General features: G+C 54.1%; 1 protein-coding gene across 15 annotated transcripts in view; it reads left to right on the forward strand.

Moving 5' to 3' along the window:
* The window catches only part of RAPGEF1 (Rap guanine nucleotide exchange factor 1), a 113,582-nt gene that overhangs the window by 70,890 nt on the left and 23,487 nt on the right, over nucleotides 1-19,205 (forward strand). For 10 of the 15 annotated variants that reach the window (XM_035015566.1, XM_035015568.1, XM_035015572.1 and 7 more), the window contains 3 exons: nucleotides 240-746; nucleotides 5,925-6,124; nucleotides 8,292-8,450. In XM_035015566.1, the coding sequence (XP_034871457.1) occupies nucleotides 240-746; nucleotides 5,925-6,124; nucleotides 8,292-8,450 (866 nt within the window). The remainder of the gene's footprint in view (nucleotides 1-239; nucleotides 747-5,924; nucleotides 6,125-8,291; nucleotides 8,451-19,205) is intronic. The other 5 variants (XM_035015565.1, XM_035015574.1, XM_035015575.1 and 2 more) reach the window with 2 other exon arrangements.

Below are 19,205 nucleotides of genomic sequence, written 5' to 3' on the forward strand. Positions count from 1 at the left end.
AAAAATAAGAAATTCAAAAAATACAGGAAGATACAAAGAACAGGGTAGCAAACAGCCCTTTTCCCACTTACTTTTGCGTTTTCGAGCAGGGAGAAGAATGAGGCATATAAAATACAGCATAGAGATGAGACAGGAATCACGTTTGTGTCACACTCGAATGAATGGGATTGGGTAGGATTGCTGCTTCCTGCGGGGCCTTGTGGCTAACGGGTCATGTTTTTTTCCTGTCGTGAGTGCAGATCACTATGATCCTGACTATGAATTCCTTCAGCAAGACCTCTCTAACACAGACCAGATACCTCAGCCAGTGGCCTGTCACCTCAGCCCGTTGCCGGAGTCCTTGGGAGAGTCTGGGTCTCCGTTTCTCGGCTGCCCTTTCCAGTTGCCTCCAGCACCCAGCAGCTGTCCCCAGCCAGATGGGCCGTTGGCCCCAGGACAGCAGGTGGACACGCCCCCTGCTCTCCCCGAGAAGAAGCGCAGGAGCGCGGCCTCCCAGACCACGGACAGCTCGGGCTGCAGGGTGTCCTACGAGCGGCACCCCTCGCAGTATGACAACATCTCCGAGGATGACCTGCAGAACCCAGCCTCGGGCCCGTCCGTCCCCTTCACGCCCTTTGCTGCTATTCTCCCCTTTCAGCAAGGAGGGTCCTCAGCCTCTGTCGAATTTGTGGGTGATTTTGCTGTTCCTGAATCAACGGGTGACCCGGAAAAACCACCTCCTCTACCAGAGAAGAAAAACAAACACAGTAAGCTTTTGTCGAGCTGTTGTCAGGAAGCACGTTCTGTAACCTAACATGGGGGTGTGTTTTATCTGGGCATCTAAGCATTGGGCCAGAGTCACGCCAGTGGCCTCGTAATTTCATAAAAGACGGGGCCCGTGGTACGTGGACACTTCGGGGAGCCTTGTTTTGTCGGTACTGGTAATGGTTTGTAGAGCTTGATAAGCCGACCTGTCCTTGTGGCCTCTCTCAGCTCTCAGGCCAGGCCCCGCAGAGCCCGAGTGTTTGGCCCGAACACCCAGTGACAAAGAGAAGTGAGTGTCACAGCTCCAGGACAGCATTCCAGCAATATCCGGGTAAAGCGGGATGGACTTTTGAATTCAGTTAGAACTCACCGCATCCACAGAGGGGTTTTCTGAGGATCCCTGAGAGCGTGCAGGTTGCTGTTTAGAGAGGTCCCTGGTACCCCTCGTCTTCTGTTTGCGGACATGAACTGTCACGGAATGACTTAGAACGTGAGCTTGCCTGGTTGGAGCTGCCGAGGACATTTCTTAGACCACATATTTTTAATACAGGATGTTATTAGGGTCCAGGGGTGGCGCTGAAATTTTAGGTATTTGTAGTTGGAGTATTTCTGGACTGTCACTTTGCCATCAGATTCCTAAGTAGAGTCCTGCTGGATCCCTTCACGGCTCCCTGTCGCAGGCTTTCTCCGCTGCGCCCCCTCCCCTGATCCACTTGCGCACTTCTGCTCCATCTGTCTTTGGTGGACTGGCCATCACCATTTGCGTATCTGTGTGGTCACCTGGGCCACACAGCCCCAGGGCTCCCTGGCCTCAGTTGCAGCATCCAGCAGAGAACTTCCACCAACTAGGAATTGACTCTCCATTCCAAATTCCCAAATGAGAGCATCTGATTGGCCCCAGCTAGCACGGGGCCCACCCTCCAAGAAGGGGAGAGTGGTTAAATGCAGCAAGGGTGGCCCCGAGGGCAACTGGGTGGGCCTTGTCCCCCAGCTCCTTGCTGGGTGTCGCCCAGGCTGCATCCTAGCCTAGGGTGGTCTCTTCCCCCAGCTGGAGGGAGAACCGGCTCTGAAGGGCTGATGAGGTCATCCCCATCTGTCGTTCACTCGTGAGAAGCAGGGTGCTACTAGAGGGGATTGCCAACAGCAGCGCCGGGGACATTTCCCTCTGTGCCTCTTCCTCTGCACCAGCAAGTGTCTAGAGAGCTGTTGGCCTTTCCTCTCCACCCCACCTTACTTGACTGCCGCTCTGGGCTCACACCCTTTCCTCTTTTCCTTTCCTTGGAAGTCTCCGAACCCAGAGCACAGGGTAGGAACCACAACAGATGTGTGGTGTTGCCTGGCCATGGAGCCAGGGGCCTCGCCTCCGCTTTTTAGAGCAGGGCGGGCCATGGCCCTTACGTGGGGCTGCAGAGAGGAGGAAGGGAGGCATCCGCTGTTCCCTTTCCAACAGCCTCACGTCTCCAGTGGCTAAAAATATTTTCTATTAGACTCTATTTTTAAGCTTTATCTTTCCATCAGTGTCTGTAGTACTTGTGTCTGCAAACCTTGAAAAATGACGAAGAGCTTAAGGTGTGGCATGCCCTGGGCCAAAGCTTCACACGCCATCGTATCTAGTCTTTACACTCTGGCCCCGGGCAGCGATGATAGCACGGTTTATAGAAGAAGAAACCGGAGTGCGAAGGACCTGAGCCTTGCCAGGGTCAGCTGGCAAGTGGGTAGCAGATCTGGGCTTTGGAGCGGGCCTGTGTTTTCCCAGCACGCTAAGGAGGCAGGGATCCGGCCCTCCTTTGTGGAGACTGTATGGGTTTCAGTAGTGACCGCCAGGCAGCAGGGAGTCTTTTTTTTATGCCCCGTGAAAGGACCCCTGAACTTGAGGCCTGGTCCTAGTCTCCAGTCCACTCTTCTTTTGGGGAGTTCCAGTCTTTGACCTGGTGGAAAACTTGCAAAGTTGCTTTGCGAGAAAGGAGGGAGATAATCATCATCCCTTGTATTTGGCTAATACTGGACAGAGCTCATACGTACACAGTCCTGCTATCATAGAGTGTCCTTCTCCTTTGGGTTGCGCTAATGTCTTGAGTCTTGAGGGTCGTCGGCCCGTCTTGCTGAGGGCAGCCCTCCAAGCCCCTTGTGCCCAACGAGCTTCCTAATCACTGCCCGCAGTCCTGGGTGCCCGCTGGAGCACCGCCTGCCGAGATTCCCGGTGATGCTGGCTGCTCCCTTCTCTGAGCTCCTGTGCTGGGCTGCCTTTGAAACGGACCCAGTCTTCCTTATTTCTCGAAGGTCCTGAACCTCACTACTGTCTCTGTGTTTGGTGAGCAGGTCTCTGCAAGGACTTCAACATCTGGAAGGCCAGTTCTTACTGAAGCTTCCTGTTTTAGGCAAAGATGCTTGTGTTCAGTCTTTTAGGGAGCACTTGGTAGGCATTTGGGATCCCCTTCAAAGGCTTGCCTCTTCCTCTAGAACCTCGTGGTGTTGGTGGTGCGGCGTGGAAGAACGGCGTCGTGGGGCTTGAGGGGGTGGTGGGCTGCACTTGCTTTCCGGCAGCAGAGCCCTCGTGGGCAAGACTGCCTTTACCTACCCGCCTGTTATGGCCAAGCTCTGCTCAGTGCTTGCTGGAGCGAAGACATTCTTATTGATTCTTTTAAATAGAGGAGATGGCTTTGAACCCCCTCCTTCAGTGAAGGGCATCAGAAAGACAGCCCTAGAGAAAGGCATTGCTTATCTACCTTGACCCCAGTTGAGGGGGTCTCCAGTTAAGCCCCCAACTTTGAGGCTATGTGAAAATACAGAATGAAGCCCTGCAAAATTGTCCTGGCCACTTTTGCTTGGTATCTAGCAGGTGCTTCAGGAGGACAGCACCCAACTCCAGATGGTACCTTCGACCTCTGCCATACACGCACCTAAGTTCCTTTGCTTCCAAACCTGGGACCCTTTTTCTTGCTAGCTCCCTCCTAGTGCGTGTGCAGCAGCCCTGTGAGTAAACTCATCAGCCCTCGTTCCTAAGGGTCCAGGGGCGGCATTCCTAACTCATGAATCAAGGGGGCATGACAGCGTTTCCCCTGCAAACGTGGACACGTTTGTGTTTATAGGGAATTCCCTAACTCTCGGGAGCTTCCTGCACCCCTGAGAGAATGGGAAGGGTGGTACTGCATTTCAGGCCAGCCTTGACCTAGACTTTGCTGTGGGGAGTGTCCAGTGTGGGTTCCAGTCCCACAGAGAGACGGGGATTGGAGAAGGGCCTACTCCCACCCAGCCTCCCAGCTTTGTAAGGCTGCCAGAAGGCCGGACAGTCAGCTCCAAGCTGTCACTTGCCCCGAACCCGTGGAGTCTTCAGAAGGGCCTGGCTCTGGAGTCAGGGCTCCAATCGCTAACCCCAGCTGGGAGTAAGGTGCAAGGGCTGAGGGCTCCGCGCCTGCCTCAGGACAGGGTGCCTGTGAGGATGGGCCCCTGAGGTGTTGCGCCTCCCCAGGTGGGCGAGGCCCCTGCTGGCTGCGAGGGCTCACGGCTCAGGCAGGGAGCCTGCCCCTGGGCGGCCTCGAAGCTACAGGTAGTGTCACCCAGAGGGAGCAGCATGGCGTCAGGTGGCGGGGTGGCAAGGGCCAGGCTTTCTGAAACAGGTTTAGGGAGGAGAGGGTGCACGTGTTTGAATTCAAGCATGTCTTTCCTCGCCGCCTGTCGCTCCCCTGAGGATGTAGCCTCTCGGCTGGAAGGGGAGAATGGAGTTTAGTGGCTGTTACTTCTTGTTTACCCGGTGGGTGCTTTATAAGACCCACCCAGGGCCGTCGCCTGGTTTAGCAAGTCCCTTGGTCGGGTTAGGTGACGTGTGTTTCACTCATTCGTTCTACAAATATCGGTGGAACCTGCTGTGTGTCAGGACTGATGGTGGGGCGGCAGACATGGTCCCTGTCCCCCGGGAGCTTCAATTCTCCAGTGACAGACAGTAGATCCTGTTGCATCGGCCTTGAAAATATATCCTGAATCAGATCAATCTCACCACCTCCACCCACACCACCATCTGTCACCTAAACAACCACAGCGGCCCCAGAGTTGTTTCCTCGAGACAAAGCAGCTTCAGGCAGGCCCGGAGGGGAACCCTTCGTGGGATCCCACCAGCCTGGCAGCGGGCCGGCCTCCTTGCCCTGTTCCCACAGCCTCTCATGACCTCACAAATGACTGCCTCACTCCTTCCAGCCTCCCCTTGCTGGCTGTGCTCTGCTCACCAGACCCCTGGCCCGACCTTAGCCTTTGCCCAGCCTGTAGCCTCGGTGTGGAAGGCGTCATGTAGCTTATCCATATTCTGGAGAAGCCCCCACCACCGGCCCACTTCACTGTCAGTCCCCAGCATTCACACCTGGTCTGTTTTCTGTCTCCTGGGAGGGTGTGAGCCTCACATGGCCAGAAGACTTGCTTGCTGGCCCCTGAGCTGGTGCCCAACACGTAGGTGCTCAGTAAAGTCACATACGTGGGACAGTCCCACAGGTGGCTCATGCTGTGGGCAGGGCTAAGAGGACTCCATGGAGGGACAAGGAGGGGCTGCTGGGCGGACAGCTCGTGCCGAGCCACAGGCAGGGGAGAGCCTGCTCAGCAGGACTGAGGGGAACAGCATGTGCCCACTTCCCTGCATGCTCCAGAGAGGGGAGGAAGACCACGTGCCTGGGGTCAGAGGAGTGGGAAGTGGCACCTAGTCTCCGCCATGGCCACGGGGTGCCAGGAAACCCCCAGGGCTTTTCAGCGGAGGGGGGTGGTTGCTCCCCATATGCATTTTTAAAAAAGAGACTATTTTTTAGAGTGGTTAAAGACTATTTTTTTAGAGTGGTTTTAGGTTCACGGCAACACTGAGCGGAAAGTACAGGGAGTTCCCGCAGGTCCCGGCCTCCCCCACTGTCACCTCTCCGCCAGAGTGCTGTGTGTTAGTCACCCAGCCTGCACGGGCATGTCCCTGCCGGCCAGAGCCACAGCCTGCGTAGGGCTCACCCTTGCTGTGTGTCCATAGGTTTTGGCCTGTGGGCGACATGGTGTCCATGGTGTGGCGTCGGCAGGGGCTTGTGTGGGCCTGGGCCTGGGCCTGGCCATGCCAGGGGAGCAGGGAGGGGCCCGCTCGGGGGTGGGGGGAGCAACCGTGGGCCGCGCAGCCGCCCCCCAGTAACGCCGGGCCGCCCCCCACCCCGTCTGCCCCGCAGTGCTAGCCTACATGCAGCTGCTGGAGGACTACTCAGAACCGCAGCCGTCCATGTTCTACCAGACGCCGCAGAACGAGCACATCTACCAGCAGAAGAACAAGATGCTCATGGAGGTGTACGGCTTCAATGACTCGTTCAGCACCGAGGCCTCGCAGGAGCTGGCGCCGCCCCCCGCCCTGCCCCCCAAGCAGCGGCAGCTGGTAAGCCGCCCCCCGCCCCGCCGCCGCGACCCTCTGCTGCCGGGACCATGCGGCTTCCCACACGGGTGCTCCCACTTCCTCCCGACAAGCTCCCCCGTCTCCCCTCCCTGGGGGTGGCAGCGTCTTTCTCTTCCAGAGCAGCCCCACGCAGCTGGGCCTGGCTTGTACTCAGAATGTCTCCTCTCTCTGCTGACAGTCTCTTGTATTTTTCCTCTCTTCTTGGGCTCCAATATAGACCTCCCAGAAAGGAGGGACTCAATCAAGGCACAGGGCCTGGTCTGTGTACGGCCATCTGTGGACTTGATTTACATAATGGCCCAACTACACAGCGTGACTGACACCCCACCCTGGCCAGCGATGGCCCCGTGCAAACAAGCTCTATTGAAGCACGATGGCCTTACACAGAGCCGTCTGTGTTCCCGGCATGGCACCCTGTCTCCTCTGAAAAGCGAGTGAGGAGTCCCTGTAGGTACCGAAGCCCAAGTCAGCACAGAAGGCAGGCTGTCCTGCATGGGACCAGGCAGGTGGGCAGGTCGGCCGTGCCTGCTGCGCGCCGGAACCCTGTTCCTGCGGCTCCCCGCTTACCAACCAAGTGGACCGTGGTCGGGTGGTGGAGTCCAAGCATCTCGCCAGGAAGAGTGCACCTCAGAAAGGGATTCTTGACCTGTTCAGAGCTGCATATGCTGTGTTGCTCATAGGCTGACGAGTCTGGTAGTGTTTTCACCGCAGAGGGGCCTGACCATCTTCCTTCCTTCGTGAGAGGACGTGAAGGTGCTGGCCTGCCTTTTCTGGGAGGCAGCTGCCGACTGGACAGCCAAGACCCCGGGTTACTCCTCGAGCCCCCGCCCTGCCCCAGGGGCCCCTGTGCCTTCCTGCATTCAGGAAGCTCAGGGGCTGACCAGGCAGAGCCCAGGACTAGCTGTGTCTCACGACTTACACTCAGGGCCTCAGTTCTTCACCCACCCTGCCCACCCCAGGAACCCCTGAATATACCCCAATATGAATCTAAATGGCTCTGAAAATGTTTCATAAAGGGATCTTTACCATGGAAATAGAAATGCCTGCCCCAGGGAGCCCTGACCTAAAATGTTTGGTTCAGCGGCTGAACTGGATTTCGTTGAGATCTGAAACAGTCTCAGCCCCTCCTGCCAGTGTCCACAGGTGCCCATCGGTCATCCTTGGGCATCTTCTCTGCACCGTGGAGCCCACAGGCTTCACAGAGGTCCCTAGGGAGCGCTCTCGGACTCGGAGCCTGTGTGGGAGAGCCCACCGAGCGCTCCGCATGCTGTCCGGGCAGTAGCGAGGGGCCCAGGAGTGAGGCAGACACCCTGCTGAGCACTGCGGCTTGGTTTGGCTTCACGTGATCCTCCCCACAGCCTCTGTCACCCCCATGTTAAGTCAACTGAGGCTGAGGAAGCCAGAGACTTCATTGGAGCCCATGCAGCGCTGGAAGTAGAAGATGGGGGACCAAGCCCAACTCTGGCTGAAGCCCGGCACGGCTCGTGACATGCCCTGCGCCTGCCGCGTGGCTGCCCTCTCAGACGCAGATGCAGGAAGGCTTGTACTCCATTTTACCAGCAAAAGTAGTAGTCGTAATTGTGCCTGTTGGCCCCCATACAGTGCGGCAGGCGCAGTTCTGAGTGTTTTATGCACAGACGGTCCTAGACAGGTGTCCCCATTTTACAGATCAAGAACCTGAGGCACAGGGACCTTTAAATAATGCTTGAGGCCAAACAGGTCCCAAATGGTGAGGCCCAGGTTCAAAGCCAGGCGGCCTGGCTCTAGGAGCGCACTCTGTGGAAGCATGGATAAGTGCAGGGTCTGCTCCCCAGGGGAGGAATGTGAGGCCCTATGTCAGCGCATGCCAGGCCTGCGGGGCCCCGAGCCCGCTTGGCCTCCTTCCACCTTGCCACCGCTTCTAGTGGACACAACGTGTATGAACGTTAACTTCTTAAATCGCTCACAAGGAGGTGAAGGAGGGCACCGTCTTGTCCGGGTGGACTCTGGCAGGCATCTGTGATTCCTCAGCTGAGCCAAGAAGCTATCCCTCTCCAGAATGTCCAAGCAGAATTAGGTAGCAGCCTATGGAGCCTTCATGTGCACCTGCCTGACTGTTCTCTGCTTTTCTCCCTCCTTCCCTGTCCTCTCTCTCGTCCCTTCTGTCCAGCAGGCCTCCTATGCTGCTTCTTCCTTCTCCTCTGTCTCCTACTGTGTCCAGCAAACTAAAGTGGCCTTCACCCCCGAGGACGGCAGTGCCGCTCAGGGCATCAGTGTGTCCGTCTCTAACTCCTTTCTCAGCCGGCACGGCAACTTGCCTGTGCCCTCGGTGAGTCGCTCCCTGCTGCTCTTTGCTTGGAAACGTGAGTGCGAGCTTTCATTTGTCGCCTGTGCCTCCCGACCTGCGTGTTGCTGCCCAGCCCTGACTCTGTCCTCTTGCAGACCCTGCCCTAGACAGGAAGGGGCATGCACGGTTGGTTCTCTGTGGCCCGAGGACTGTGTGAAGGGGCGGGGTGGGTGGGGTGGCGGCGGGGACCGGGAAATGTTAGGGCCACGCTCTCGGCATCACCACTCAGAAGTAAACTGGCAGAAGTGTTTTGGCTTTTTATTCTGGTCTCCCGTTGGGCCGTGGGTCAGCCCTGTAAGTGTTCTGTATTTAAAAAGAAGTCTTCCTCCCATAGGAAGCAAGGCCAGGGAGAGCAGGCCTTAGCAGGACATGAGAGTTTGAGTCTGAGGGCCTTGTCGGCTAACTTCTGCTGTGTAGCAAACCACTTCAAAACTCAGTGGCTTAAAACGACAGTAACCCTTTGTCATTGCTTAGGACATGGGTTGGTAGGGTGACGGCCCATCTGATTGTGGCTGGCCCCACCAGCACCTCTGGAACCTCGGCTGGGACAGCGGGCCGCTGTGGCAGTGCTCCTCCTGACCCTTAGCCTCTGTGAGGCCAGCCCGGGCTTGCTCCCGCGGCAGCCGGCGGGGTGCCTGGGGAGCTGATGGGAGCAGACAAGGTATCTTCAGGCCTAGGCTCAGAACCGGCCCACTGTCTGTCACTTCCTGGCATTCTCTCCGTTGAGTCACGAGGCCAGCCTGGGATTCCAGGAGTAGGGAGCTGGACTCCGCCTCTTGCAGGGCTGCCACCAGATCACCTTGCCGAGGGACGTGGCCACAGGAAGGGCATGGGTACAGCCAATTTTGTAAATAGTTTACTTCTGAAACTTAGGGGACACTAACACTTTGGGAGGCATAGTACTGGTCTGTTACCTTTTGCTGAAATCTGCATCTGTCCAGGAACCTAAAGGGCTACCATTCTTCCTTTAATCTGTTAAGATGAGACTGAGCAGCAGGGGAAGAGCTTGGATGGGGCCATGTTTGGGTTCTGCTTAAAATCAGTTTTGCCTTTGGGTAGTTTATTTATCCCTCCTGGTCTCCGCTTCTTTCCTTCGAGATTACACTTGTCTCTTATTTTGTGGTTGTGAGGATTAAGTAAAATCAGGTAGGAAAGTTGATTATTACAGCTCTTGGTCTCAGAGTCCGGGGTTCTAGGCTCGGCTCCGTCCTCATTCTGCACGTGACAGCTTGGACAAATGGCTTCACCTACCTGGACTTCCTTTTCCCTCTACGACCTGGTGACTGGTTGACCAGGTGACTCACAGAGACCTAGCCAAGCTCAGGCTCCCTGTGTTGTTTTGTCTGGTTTCTGTCTTTGAGAATCATCCATGTGGGGCCCAGGTTAAGACAGTCCTGCCTGCGTGAGGAATGCACTGTTCCTTTCGCTGCTAGGGCCTAACTTCTTAGAGCGCTCAGCAACCCTGTGCTTGCTGTAGGAAGGCTGAACGCCCCTCCCTCCCCACTCCCGGCCCTGCCCTGGCACACAGACACCCTGTCTCCTCAGCAGGCACTTCTGGCAAGCTCCTTTCACAAATTGTGCAAAACTTGGCCTTTACATAATCCAGCTCTTGACTGTTTTTTCCCCTCTATGAACAGAAAGTAAGTGTGAGTTATCCTAAAAAAGTGTCTACAATGTCCCTTTTGAACAGTGTGGGGTTAGAGGGCTTGTCAGTGAGCAGAACTGTTTGCTACAGAGTTGATGAAAGTTTGAGGGCATTCCAATGAAGTTTGGGCATGAGTGTGTCATGGTTTTTATCCCTTGGGACGCAGGGGAGTCTCAAGGCACCTTGCATTGGAAAGACCACATTCTCTGTACCAATGCCACGGTGCAGCCCAAGGGAGTGAGCTACTAAAGGGGTTTTATTTCTTAAAAGGAAAGTCCCCCCAGCCTCCAGAGCTGTTAGTAGTGGCCTGAATGTTTGGAACATTTGACATCTGATGTGCTGAAACCCCGGAGAGATGGTTTAGTGCAATGCCACCATATTCTTCATGTGTTCTCTGCTTGCATTCTGAGATGAGCCCCAGATAAAGGGCTTTGGATTGCTCTTAGAGCAGCCCTTTATTCCTGAATCTCATCATTCTGTCGTTCCTGGGCCTGTGTCATCCTTCCAATATGGAATTCTGAAGGGGTACCCCTTAGGAATACAGCATCGGTCAAATGTGAAGACACCTCACTCTCTCAGTGACCTGTTACTTCTGACGGGGAAGATTCTAACCATTAAAAACCTCTTGGGGCACCTGGTGGCTCAGTCAGTTAAGTGTCCAACTCTTGATTTCAGCTTAGGTCATGATCTCAGGGTCGTGAGCTCAAGCCTCGCATCAGGCTCTGTGCTGAGCGTGGGGCCTGCTTAAGAATCTCTCTCTCCTCTGCCCCTCCCCCTACTCATGCACGCAGTCGCACGCGTTCTCTTTCTAAAAAAAAAAAAAAAAAAAAAAACCTTTTGAGTTAGAGCAGGAAAGCTGCATTGACCAAGCTTAATTGAAGTAGGGGCTCAAAAAGCATCTTGTTCAGTCTTCTCGGTGTTCCAGGTTGAGTATGATACAGCAAGCACAGGGATTCTCCCTGTGCCCGTCATGCAGCAGGAAGGATCCTGAGGCAGGGTGTGAATAAGGCCAGGAGAGTCACAGGCCGTCAGCGGGAACCCCCTGGGCTGTGGAGGCAGGACAAGGTCAGGCAGAGCTCCATGGGGGGAGGTGGCATTTGAACTGTGGCCTGAAGAACAGTTAGGATTTCAGGGAGATAAGGAGTAAAGGTCAGGGAGAGCGAGTCCGAGATATTCCACACAAAAGGACCTACCTGGAGGATGGGGGCTAGAAAGCCTAATGTGCATTCTGGAAGGTGGCCTCCAGTGTAAGTGCTCAGGGATCAAGGTTATGGGGGAGCTGGCTGAAGGCTGGTGCCCGTAGTCAGCCCTTCCGTGTGTCCCCAGGGTCAGCACACCTTAACTGAAACCGACTGCTTCCCCAGCTGCTCCCTCCTGAGCATGGCCCTTGGGGGTCAGGCCAGGGGGTGCGCCCCCCCGCCCCCTCGGCATCTTCCACCCCATCTGCTCAGCTCTCTCATCCCACAGAAGTGTTCACTTGCAGTCCACGGACTTCCTGTCCTGCCCAGCTCGTGCTGCATCCTAGGAAACTGGAGCATCTGTGCAGACAGGCATCCAGACCTGATGTGTGGCCTCTGGGCCGTTACGCAGGCTTCAGTAGAGGAATGTGTTTTGGGAAACTAGGACTGAGAGGCAGGAAAGATGTAGAGAGCCATGGGCAGCCTCCGCAAGGCCCAGGGAGGCCTGGCCCCTGTTTCTGGTCTGATCCCACTGGGCCTTGGCAATGTGCCTGCCCCATGGGGGCGCTGGGAGGTGTTGCAGTGATGTGCCTTCCTACAGACGGCTTTCTGACAGGATGCTGGGGTCCTCCCTTTCTGTCCCCAGACTGTCTCTTGGTTACTGGTAACCCTGGGGCTGCCTGCCATGTTCTCACTGCAGCCCCACCACGTTGGCTGCCTTCCGCCTCCACTCCAGCTCTGGTCGCTGCGGCGTCAGCCCTTCCCCTCCGCACTGAATTCCCATGTGCTGTCTCCTTTTCCTGGCCCTTCTCTGGTTTGCATTGGCTCTGGTTCTGAACCCTGGTCTTGTGAATCTAAAAAGAATCTTAAAAGTTGGATGGGGTCTACGTTCACTTTACTCTTGACCAAGGTAGTGAAAATCTCTCATGGGGCGCCTGGCTGGCTTAGTCAGTGAAGCATCTGCCTTCAGCTCAGATCATGATCTCAGGATCCTGGGATTGAGCCCCACATCGGGCTCCCTGCTCAGCAGGGAGTCTGTTTCTCCCTCTGCCCCTCCCCACCTCTCTCTCTCTCTCAAATAAAATCTTTTTTTAAAAATTTTTTTAAAAAGAAAAAAGAAAATCAGTAACCATTAGGGTTGCCAGTGCTTTTCAGGTATGGAAACGTTGATGTCGGAGAAATGACCTTCCCGCACCCCCAAACTGTCTTCTGGTGCATCCTTTCTTTGCTGACTGCAAGGTGCTGGTTTTTACTGTCACCAGGAGGTCTGTTCAGGTGCTAGGAATCTGTGGAAATACTTCTTTACCATCTTGGCTTCCAGAAGATTCTGAGTAAGTAAAACTGCCAGAAGACCCAGATTTTGTGAAGAACTTGAGAAGTATCCATAGGAACGGTCATTTGTTTAAAAGAAAAAAACTCTTCAGGGCAGGAAGTCACGTCTGTATCATCTTGAGGACGTCAGTTACAAAGGGCAGGGTGGGGGTTTTCTGGAGCCACCAGTGTCCCGTTCTGGGCAGATGGTGATTGAGTGTGGAACTTGGGTTTCTGGACATCAGCACACATGCTCTCACCAGAGGGCCTGCTTCACAAACTCTCTCTCCGCTGTGCCGTCCCCCAACAGTGCAGCAGCGAGGGCCCACTCCCTGAGACATGTGGCGCCTCCTGAAGGCCCACTGCCGCATCTGTCGCTCGCCTTTTCTGCCCTGAGCAGTACCCAGCAGCTGCCACGGAGACTGTGGGCTGAAAGACCGGTCTAACGGGCACATGGGAAGGGAAAGAGTAAAGGAGAGATGGTGGAGCGGGGCAAAGGGAAGAGAATCACCCGGAGAGAAGCAGACAGAGTCCACGGGCTCGGCTTGCTTGGCACAACACACTGTGTGTCTTCTGCTGGAAAAAAATAAGCCCCTGCCTCCCTCGCCTCTGTTCCTTACTTCTTCCTGAGGTCACCTTATCTTTATGGCTTCCTGACCTGCTTAGAGCTCACTCACTCTGAGAGATGAGAGCAGGGGAGTGTCCACGGACAGCACTTGCAGCCCAGGGATGGGGAGTATTTCTCCAAGCTCCATCTCTCCTGGGGGTGCTTTGTTCCGTTGGCCTGTCAGACGTGCCAGGGGTTTCCTTCGGAGTGGCCCGGCACTGTCGGCCCAGGGAGAGTGAGGGCCGTGCTGCATGCGAGGCTCGGGAGCTGGTGGGTGTTTCAGATCCTGCAACTTGGAGACTCTTGTACTCTACCCCATTCTTGGGGGCCTTACCACGGAGTATAGTCTACAGCCGCAAGTGCAGGCATCCTGCTAGACCTTGGACTTGCTGGGATAGGGAATTAGACCCCACACAACTAATGGATGACAGGAGCAGCCAAACCCTTCTGCTCCCATCCTTGTTATTTCTTCTTCTTTTTTTTTTTTAAGATTTTATTTATTTTTATTTGAGAGAGAATGAGAGAAAGAGCATGAGAGTGGGCAGGGTCAGAGGGAGAAGCAGACTCCCCACTGAGCAGGGAGCCCGATGCGGGACTCGATCCCGGGTCTCCAGGATCATGACCCGAGCTGAAGGCAGTCACTTAACTAACTGAGCCACCCAGGCACCCCTTCTTTTTCTTCTTCTTCTTCTTTCTTCTTCCTTTTTCTTTCTTCTTCTTCGATTTATTATATAGAGAACACACATGTAAGCAGTGGGGGGGAGAGGGAGAATCTCAAGCAGACCCCCCTCCCAGTGGAGCACCCTATGTGGGGCTTGATCCCACAACCCTGAGATCACAACCTGAGCCAGCCAGGCGCCCTGCATCCTTGTTATTTCTGTGAATGTTTCCACTATCCACTGAGTTGCCCGGGCAAGGAAATGAGGTATTGTCTCTCCCCCACCTCCCCCGACCGCCACACACATGAACACACACAGCACATTTACATGTGACATGCACGCCCACTCACCAAGCCCTGCTGCACTTCCTAGCATATGCCCTGAGCTGGTCCTCTTCTCCAGCCTTGTCACCGCTCCCCTGCTCCCCGCCCCCAGTGTCGCCTCTGTGGCCTCCCTGCTGACCTTCCTGCCACCACGTCCCCTTCTCAGCACTAGCCAGATTCCCGTGTCCCCTCAGCACTGCGGAGCCTTCTGTGGCCTCACCAGCTACTCCTGCTCACCTGTCTCCATGCCCGGGCCCTCCATACCCCCCACTTTCTCCTGGCACCAACTCCTCAGCTCTCCCACACATACTTGCTTCTGTCGTCTGTTCCACCCTTCCTGATGTCTTCCGTCCCCTTCCGCACCATATTTTTCCTTACTTGCTGTGTGGACCTGAGCATGCTGTCCCCAAATCAGTAGACCTCCATTTCCTGTCCAGTGATGAGAGCCTGGAATTGTCCTGACGTAAAGCATAGTGTAAGGCACACAAGTGGTGTTTAATAAGAAGGGAGGCATTATAATATTTATTTTTGCACTGGGAAAGTGTTTCTTTCTTTTGTAATGCTCAAGTTCTTTTTTCCCAAGGTCGTAAATCCTCTGAGGGTAAGGACGGGGCTTATGATGTGCTTCCGGCCTCAGTATGTCGCTCAGGGCCGAGCCAGCAAGTGGCAGGTGCTCTGATGCCGAACTGACTGGAAGGATCTTAATTCACCCAAAAGCAGTTAGCAGGGACCAAGGAGGCATCTAGCTCTCTTCCTCTACCCGTCACCACTTCCCCACATTTCATTACAACATGATGCTGACTCATCCACTTCCATGCATCAGACATACTGGTTCCAGACTGTGGCTGAAAACCCAATTTCTTTCTCATTTTCCTTCTCTGCTAACCCATAAGGCTCTGGCTGCTGGCTGTCCCCAGAGCTTGGAGACCCTTGGCCTTGGAGACTTGCCGAAGCAGCCACTGTGACTCAGCCATTTCTGCCCCTCATTTTGAAGACTTCTTGCTGCTTTTTTGCTGGTGCTCATGGCGTTTTAGACGGTCATTGTTCTTGGACCAGCTTCAGACCCAGGAAATAGCTGTAGCCCCTTGGCAGACGTGCTTCTGACTCCATCGGTGACAGTCCGGCTGGTCTGGCACCAAAAGGACCCCCTTGGTCCTTGTGAAGGTCCTGTGGTGACATGAACCCTAAGGGTGCCGTCCACACACATAGACTCGCCTGTACCTTCACATTTCAGGCTGCTTGTCACTGCTCTGTGATGGAGAGCTTACTCCACTCTAGAGATGGGGAAACCGGAATAGAGAAGCTGAACCGTGTCATTTATTCAGTCTTAGTTAGAGCTAAAGTTTTAGGAATCCAGATCTCCACTATGAAGAACAGTGTCCATTTGACATTTATGAACTGCTTAATTGCCAGTAAATAATGGAGACCTGGTAAGGCTACATAAAAAGAAAAGCCCGTATGTAGGCTGGACATCAAGAAGAGGGTTTTTGTCCTTCATGTTCTGACACATTACAGAGTGTAGCTACAGCTCTAAATAGAGTTCTAAGAATAAGTATAAATTAGAGTCCCTGGCATGCTGTTTAAATCCAAACTGAGTAAAAATAGTTCAGTCAGATTTCTAGAACCAAATTCAAATCATTTTTTAATCCATACTAAATCTTTCTATAAAAAGTCAATGCTCTTAAAGTCAATATTTAGTGAATATACAGAGCATGCTAAAACGTGTTGGAGGTTTTTGCAAGAATATTATTAGCCATGAAACCATTAGCCCAGAATCTGTTGTTTTCAAGGAGGATCTTGTGATTCGGGTTGCAAAAATATGTTACATGAGAAGAAATGCAATACATTCCCACTTTCACCTATCTTACTACCTAAAATTCTCCCAGGCAAAACATTTTTGGGGTTTTTGTTTGTTTGTTTTTACATCCTTTGTTAATTAGAATGTTCAAATGTGTTTTTGTTTTTGTTTTTTTAAGATTTTATTTATTTATCTGACAGAGACAGCGAGAGAGGGAACACACGCAGGGGGAGTGGGAGAGGGAGAAGCAGGCTTCCCGCTGAGCAGGGAGCCCGATGCGGGGCTCGATCCCAGGACCCTGGGATCATGACCTGAGCTGAAGGCAGACGCTTAATGACTGAGCCACCCAGGCGCCCCAGTTCAAATGGTTTTTAAAAATAGATTCCACCGGGGCGCCTGGGTGGCTCAGTTGGTTGGGCAACTGCCTTCGGCTCGGGTCATGATCCTGGCGTCCCGGGATCGAGTCCCGCATCGGGCTCCCTGCTCGGCAGGGAGTCTGCTTCTCCCTCTGACCGTCCTCCCTCTCATGCTCTCTGTATCTCATTCTCTCTGTCTCAAATAAATAAATAAAATCTTAAAAAAAAATAAAAATAAAAATAGATTCCACCAAGAAGTTTATTCAAAAAGAGAGGAGGTATTTTTTGGATCCAGGATGATGCTGATGTTGCCTTTCTTTGATGAGTACTGTCCTATCACTCCTACACCCGGGAGTGGCTCTCCTTGCCAGGAGCAGAGAGAGGTCCCCGGCGCAGGGGCTCGTGGCATGGGCCTCAGAATCTGCTGCTTGGCTTTGGAAACTTACCCTTTGACATTATGTAAAACATAGTTGTTATAAATTAACACAAAGGCATCAAAGAAGGAAGTTGCTTCTGGGCCTAAGGGGGCCCCCCCGAAGGAAGGCTTTGGTAAAGAGTAGTTGACTGAGACCAGGAAGGAGAGAGGAGACACATCGAGCAGACTTCCTCCCAGTCGTGCCGCACAGAGTGACGAGGAATGTTATCAAGGGTCCTTCCTGGTGACTTTCCTTCTCTTAAGAGCCAAACCAGGCCTGCTTCTCTCCAGGAGACCCATCCCCCGGAGATGGTGGAGGGTGTTGTGCAGTGGCTGAAAGCTTGACTTCCTTCCAAGAGAAATCACTTAGCCCCATGTTGTATTGACACTTGCAGTCTCTGGTTTAAGGGAAGTGTGAGCCCAGGACCAGTGCTGAGTGAGCTGCGGTTCCCAGTGCTTCTCTGTACGGGAAGGAAGCCCAACCCACACTAAAGCTGCCATTGCCCTTGGGTGTGTTTTCTCACAAATGATGGAGACGAATGTAAGTCTGAAAGCCAGCCGTCCAACAGCTTCTCTGTGTTGGTAAGCAGCATCCAGAAACACTGAAGTCATAAGTCTTGCTTGAGCCAAGAGTATGCAGTAATGACCCATCTCTGGCAACTTCTGTGCTTCCCAGACACTTTACGACAGTAAAGTCCATTCACTCAGATGATGGCATCGCCGGGTAATTGGGAGGGTTGAAAGTTCCTCAAAGCTCGGAGCCCCAGTCACCGCGACTGCAGAGCCGGCAGGGTCACCGGCCTGTGGCTCTGGCCACGGCTGCTGGCGCACGCTGCCCCCTCGGACACCCCCGTTCGTCCCGACTGTCACAGGAATTAAATGGATGTCTGTTAAAGTGAGGAATCAATTTTGCATTTAGAGATCTCTATTCCTGCTTTCTTGCCAGCACAGGGCTCATCCCTAGTCATCTTTCATGCCAAGACTAGAGTGGAGACAAAGTATCCTTGAAAACTGACACCTGGCCAGCTTTGGGGGGCTTTGCATTCCAGCGTGTGCACGGCCACGCATCGACATATCGGCTTATCAGCCATCATTTTTCCACCCAGAAGACTCACAGCGGTTTGTTCACGTGTCTGTTTTCAAAAGAGCAGATTGCCAGTTCCTGCATCTCTCGTGAGGGCAGATGTTGTCTCTGCATCCCCGGCTTGTATGTCAAGCCTCAGCTCCCTGCCTATTGCTTGCTGGTCATCACAAAGATCTCCCAGCCAGATAGTAGGTGTATCCCACAGAGCTGTAGGATTATACGGTTGGGGCCTGTCACATGCCCAGAATGTTCGGTGAGCGGGACATCCCCCACACCTCTCTTAGGAGCCAAGCTGTGTGTTAGGAGGTGTGTGGCCTGCACTTTCAGCCTGTTTCTTCTTCTTTGTGATAAGGATCATAGCAGCCCTTCGTGTAGATGAAATGAGATGATCCATGCAAACCCTTAGCACCTCATCTGACCAGCAAGCATCGTCCTTCCCAGATGGTCCTTGCTGGCACTTTGACTGATGGTGTGATCAAGGCTGACGATGGGGACCAGGCAACCCCTTCTAACTGCTCTCTTTCCCAGGAACTTGCTCTGGCACTCCCAGATCTTCTGCAGAAATCTGCAGTCTCCAGCCAGGCAGCCCCCCTCGTGGTATAAGATCCTCAGCCCAAACAGGCTTACTCTGGCTATAAATAAAAATTCCTGCCACAGAAAGCACAGCAGCTCTCTGTCAGAAGCACAGCCAAGCACCAGCCAGGTCCTAGAATAAACTCCAGGCAGTGATGAAGTGGTGTTTCTGCTCGGCGGCCAGCCTGCCTTTCTCCCTGCCACGATGAAGAATGTGGTCTTACAGGCTAGAAGTACTTCTGCAGAGACTGGCCTTGTGGACAATGGTGTGATGATGATGAGCCCCAATGCGGCCCTCCCCTCCCGAGTTGCAGGAGGGGCACTGAGGGTGCTTTGTGTGCTTAGAGAGCCGTGCCTTGCATCTCCCCACCCCCTTGAAGGTATTTTTCAAGCTTGGCTCTTGTCCCAGCAGGACTGCATAGCTGGAATACCAGGGCTGCTCACAGGCTGGGGCTGCTGAGGGAGGGAAGGGCAGGCCAGCTGGGGAGGCTTTGTCCTGGAGATGGGAGCCTCCTTGCTTTCTCCTTGGTGGCTGCCCCTCCCCTGCAGCACACGTCCTTGCGGCATCCAGAGCCTCTCCGCCCGTCCCCGGTCTCCCAGTGCTCTCCCAGTGCAGCGGGGGAAGCTTGTCGGTTACCCTTCCCCGCTCGGAGCTGAGACATTGCTGCGAGTCGGGGTATCCTGGGCGCTTCAGTTATAATATGAGAGTCAACGCATACGTATTCCTTTGTTCGGGAAATAGGTAGTAGACCCCGTTAAGCCCCTCAGCTCTGCGGTTTGGAGTGGCT

Source organism: Mirounga leonina, unplaced genomic scaffold, assembly GCF_011800145.1.
Source record: "Mirounga leonina isolate KUSES-001 unplaced genomic scaffold, KU_Mleo_1.0 Mir_170, whole genome shotgun sequence".
NCBI classification, from domain to species: Eukaryota; Metazoa; Chordata; class Mammalia; order Carnivora; family Phocidae; genus Mirounga; species Mirounga leonina.